The sequence below is a fragment of the Palaemon carinicauda genome, chromosome 6 (genome assembly GCF_036898095.1).
Source record: "Palaemon carinicauda isolate YSFRI2023 chromosome 6, ASM3689809v2, whole genome shotgun sequence".
Lineage (NCBI taxonomy): Eukaryota > Metazoa > Arthropoda > Malacostraca > Decapoda > Palaemonidae > Palaemon > Palaemon carinicauda.
Window position 1 is genome coordinate 113,724,189 of NC_090730.1, and position 5,000 is coordinate 113,729,188.

Consider the following 5,000-nt stretch of genomic DNA (forward strand, 5'->3'; position numbering starts at 1 on the left):
TATATATATATATATATATATATATATATATATATATATATATATATATATATATATATACTATGGCCCCGTGTCTGGGCACCATAAATATGAATTATATATTACGGCTGGAAAGCTACACAACCTCTCAAGTTCCAAACTTACCTGTTTGTGTTTACATTAATCTGTTATATTTGAATAGTACTCGAACTCTTAGAAAATTATATAACTCCCAGACGGCAATGTATAAAAACACTGGATATCCAAAGGTCTCTTAAGTACACTCAAAACAAAACTGGGTAATTATTATTAGGAACTTTACAAAACAACCTCTTACTTCGATTCTTTAACAGGGATACGAAAAAGTACTGTAACAAACACTGGTGATCGAAATAATACACTCTTACAAAAATAAATATATTCTATAAGAATTACATTTTGAAAGAATTTACATAAAAAATAAATCACTCGAAATATTAAGTCTGAGCAAAACTTAGATTAAGACAAAAAAAAGAAAGGTTCACACTGAAAATTATATAATAATTTGTTTCACTGGAAATTAAATTTTATACCAATCTTTAGTCTAGAAAACTAATGAAAATAGTTAATCTTTAACACTTTAAAGATTAATCTCTTAAAGAAATTGCGTAAAGTAACTGACAAACTTACGAAATTTAGCTCACACAAAGTAACCAGATAGCGATACAAATATACTTCACGTTTCTTACTTGCACGGCCAGTAACAAAAATTTATATAAAACCTGCAGTCATAGTGACCCAATAAATGGAATCACCTATAAAGTCTTCCGTAACATTTCAACACACTACACAGGATATATTTTGTATTTAAACTTATACACTTTGCAGAAGACACTCTCGAGGCACTTGAGAGAAAGAGGATGAACTTTGGCTCTTTCACAGGACAGACTGTGTCTCTTCTGCCCTACGCATCCCTAGGGGCACGTACTGTATTTATTGAATTAGTGACTTCTAGACTATTCTAGGTCAGGGGTCTAAAAGTTTGGGGGCTAGCTCAGCGACGCCAAAGTTACCAACGATTACCTATCAGGCGCCTACCAAAGCACCAGCGAGACAACCCTCTCTCAGCTAGCTCCACCCACCTTCGTCCTCAAACAATGAAAAAAGATAAAGACTGATGCTGGGATTTTCGAGAACATTCTGAAACACGTGACAACATTAGAATTCCAGATTGCCTCACAAACATGATGCAATACCATAAAAAAATTACATAAGCCTTCGTTCATACCTCGTATATTTTTTTACTGCATAGTTAATCGAGATTACGTAAGACTTCTTAGGAAAATATGTGAAATAAAAAGTTAAATCTTAAAAATACAGTAAATTTATATATACTGACTTGAATGAAGAATACAATGAAATTAGCGACGAAAGTTTTACGTAATTTACATGCCAAACTTATACCTACATTAGAGGAACTCACCTTAAATACACATATGAAATACATAAATGAATTATTTACTCTACACTAAGCCTGAATCGATCGATTCAGCCCAGGATAAATGATCTGCAACCACATTATCCTTACCTGATATATGCTTTACATTAATACAGTATGTGTTGCAAAGATAATGACCATAATGATTTGCGTCACGACTGTATTCTCCGCAAGAGGCAAGCTCCAAGGGTTGCTGCTTCGGGAATCACACTTCGATTTAAAGAAGGCTTGTGATATTAGCAGAGCACATGAATAATCGTTGATTCACTTAAAGGAATTAGGTAGTGGAATTGGAAATTCTATTGAGAAAATGGACAAAGGTCATCAAAGAAGCAAATTCAAAAAGGAAGAGCAGGGGACCCCAGAGAAGGAATTCGAGGCGAAGAATGCAGTAAAGCCACAAAATTAAAAGATGGTGAAAAACTGCAAATTTTGTGGATGAAGTTATCATTTGGTAAGGATATCTATCCTGCATATGGCCAAGTATGCAGAAGCTGCCGAGAAAAAGGGACACTGCTGTAAAACGTAAAGCACCAGTAGTGGACGAAGATGAGAAAAGGTGGCGGTCTGGTATGAAACGAAACGGAGACTCAAGGTCATATGCAATGATGAGAGTCAGTGACTGCAACATAAAATGTTTGCATGGCCCTGGTGCAGCGTTCAACTGTATTAACAAGAGATATGTCCACAGACACCAACTGAAGCAAAAAAAAAAAAAAAAAAAAAAAAAATTCTACGAGAGATAAAACTCCTTATAATTAATCCTAAAATTAAGAAAGATCATACAGTGTTATTTTCTGTTGTTGGTAATCACCGGCAATTACACCTTAATGCAGATACAAGTCAGAAAATGGGGTTTGTGAGTAATGAAGAAAACTTTCAAGCTGCTAGCGTCGAAAGAAATGACGAGCTGGGGGATCTTGGTAAAGTGATTTTGACTGTCGACCCAACAATGACCCCTTGCAGGAATATATTTCTATTTCTATTATCATTGAATATTTTCATTAGGTTATAAATTTGTTGTCGGATATTGGTAAACTGAGATATTGAAGGAGGCAAGATTAAGCCCCACCCCCAACAATATTTGTCATGTAATGTCGATTACGTTTCCTTCATTGTTTGTTTATCACCAGTATCATCTACACCATTTAATTCAAAATTATATAATTCACATCTGATTTCATAATTATTTCTGCAGAAGAAAAGTTCGTGAAAATGTTGAAAAAATTTTCCCAGATGTTTTCCACGTTCTTAAAGTTTCTGTATATGATAAATGATATTCAGTCCCTAATTCATTGATATATGTTTTTAAACTGACCTACAAAAACTGACAAATTAAAATATTTGCGTTCATTGTCCTTTTAACGAAGTTCTACAGTATATTTATGATTTTGATTATATTCCCTTGATCACCTTCCAAGTAATTTCCACCAACTTTCTATTTATTTCCAAATACAAGTATGAGTTTTTCATTCCAACTTTCCCATCATCTATCATTCTAGTATAGTGGTAGACGACCAAGATTATTTTTATTATTATTATTTTTTTTTTTTTGCACGGTAAATATATCAGATACAATGCATAATGACAGTGTATATAATTGATAGAAAAATCTCCAATCTTCAACTATTACGTTTGATCTTTTCACCGCCACAGGTCGGGTCCATTCCTGTACGTGGCTCTGACGGGGCTCATGGATGGATCAGCTATTATCTTGAGTACTCCTTTGGCAACTCGACTAGGGAGGAGGGTCATGATCTTCGCAGGAATGTTTGGAGGTGGCGTGTGCTTTTTATTGGAGCTCCTTATACCCTCCGGTAAGATTGAAAGTATATAATTCAGTGGTCAGAACGCTAATTTTGTCAAGGATTTTCCTTTAAATTCCTTGGTTTCTATGTTGGCCTACAAGGGAATAAAGTATCGGGTATATATATATATATATATATATATATATATATATATATATATATATATATATATATATATATATATATATATATATATATATATATATAGAACTTGTTGCGTTGACCTGGATGAGGAAGGGTAGGGTTTTCTAACCGTATTCTAACGCATCCTTGAATTTTGAGTCTCCGTGTCCTATGATTTTTAACATGTCTTTACATATTTTTTCAGTGGGAAAGATTTTTGTCAAGCCTTTATAAAGGAAAATACTTGATCAATATAGCTCTGACTTTTCCCGAACGAAAATCTTACGACACTTAAATCATATAGGTCTAACACTTTATAGTAATTGTCTATTAACTTTTATATTTATGTAGTTTATAAGACGTGATTCATCTTAATGACCTAGCCTGCATGATATTTATGATATTGGGTCGTAGGCCCGAATCCTTAAATTCACACCGGCCCTACTATGTCTTTCAATACTGTACCTCAATAAAATTGATTTCAAGGATTTTCACCAAATTCAATTTCACTTCTAATCTTTCATTCTAGGGTATGACTGGGCTAGATGGATTTTAGTCATGGTTGGGTTCCTCCTTGTTGGTGGCTCGTTCCAGGTAAGGTATCTTTCATTCATACTTACTTAGGCAAAATTAAGAAAGAAAATTAGAAAAGGCATTTCTGAAGGACAACAAAACAATGACTAAAACATGACGTTTGCCTAATATGTTAACCAAAATATCGCATCTCACTTACTTTGGCTTTATTGACATAACTATTTGAGCGTGAGTCCAAATTCATAGTATTACAATGTACAAGACAAATATTTTTCAACGATTTTGTTGACGGCAATCTGTTTACTACCGAATATGATTTGTTTTTAGCTTTTTATATTATAGAGTATTAGTCCGTGAAAGAATAAATTAGTGCAGTAAATAGATTATAAATAAAAATTATTTACGAGGAAACGAATGACAATTTGTTTCACTGAAGTGCCTTAAGATCTCTATAAATATTTCTGAGTCACACGCACACACACACACACACACACACACACACACACACATATATATATATATATATATATATATGTGTATATATATATATATATATATATATATATATATATATATATATATATATATATATATATATATATATCCCACCATCACTAATACGCAGTGGCCAAAGTGTTGATGTAAAACTGGCCAAACCCAGACATGAATACAACAACAGAGGAACAACTGCCCCAGGTGCCGGGAGTGCTAAAAACCTCTGGACTAAAACAGGCCACCTTTGGAACTGAACCTCTCAACATACGATATCAGTCCCCTTTCTATGGAAGATCTTGTTACGTTACTAGAAGAGCTGAAATAAATTCATTAGGATATAATAGGAAGTTAGCTTACAAGGAGAGAGATTGAAAAGAATTGAAAATTTGAAGTATTTAGGATCAACAGTTGCAGAGGATGGTGATCTGAGGGCAGAAATAAACCAAAGAATACAAGCAGGATGGAAAAATTTGAAAAAAAGTGTGTGGAGGAATGTGCGACAGGAAACTAGGGGTTAAGTTGAAAGGTAAAGTGCACAGGATAGTTGTGAGACCGGCAATGGTGTATGGAGCGGAGACGTGGGC

The 5,000-nt window shown here is 33.9% G+C and overlaps 1 protein-coding gene across 2 annotated transcripts in view; it reads left to right on the top strand.

Moving 5' to 3' along the window:
* Positions 1-5,000, top strand: part of LOC137642164 (solute carrier family 22 member 6-like) — an 88,094-nt gene that overhangs the window by 76,390 nt on the left and 6,704 nt on the right. For both annotated transcript variants that reach the window (XM_068374699.1, XM_068374700.1), the window contains exons 10-11: positions 3,113-3,273; positions 3,917-3,981. In XM_068374699.1, the coding sequence (XP_068230800.1) occupies positions 3,113-3,273; positions 3,917-3,981 (226 nt within the window). The remainder of the gene's footprint in view (positions 1-3,112; positions 3,274-3,916; positions 3,982-5,000) is intronic.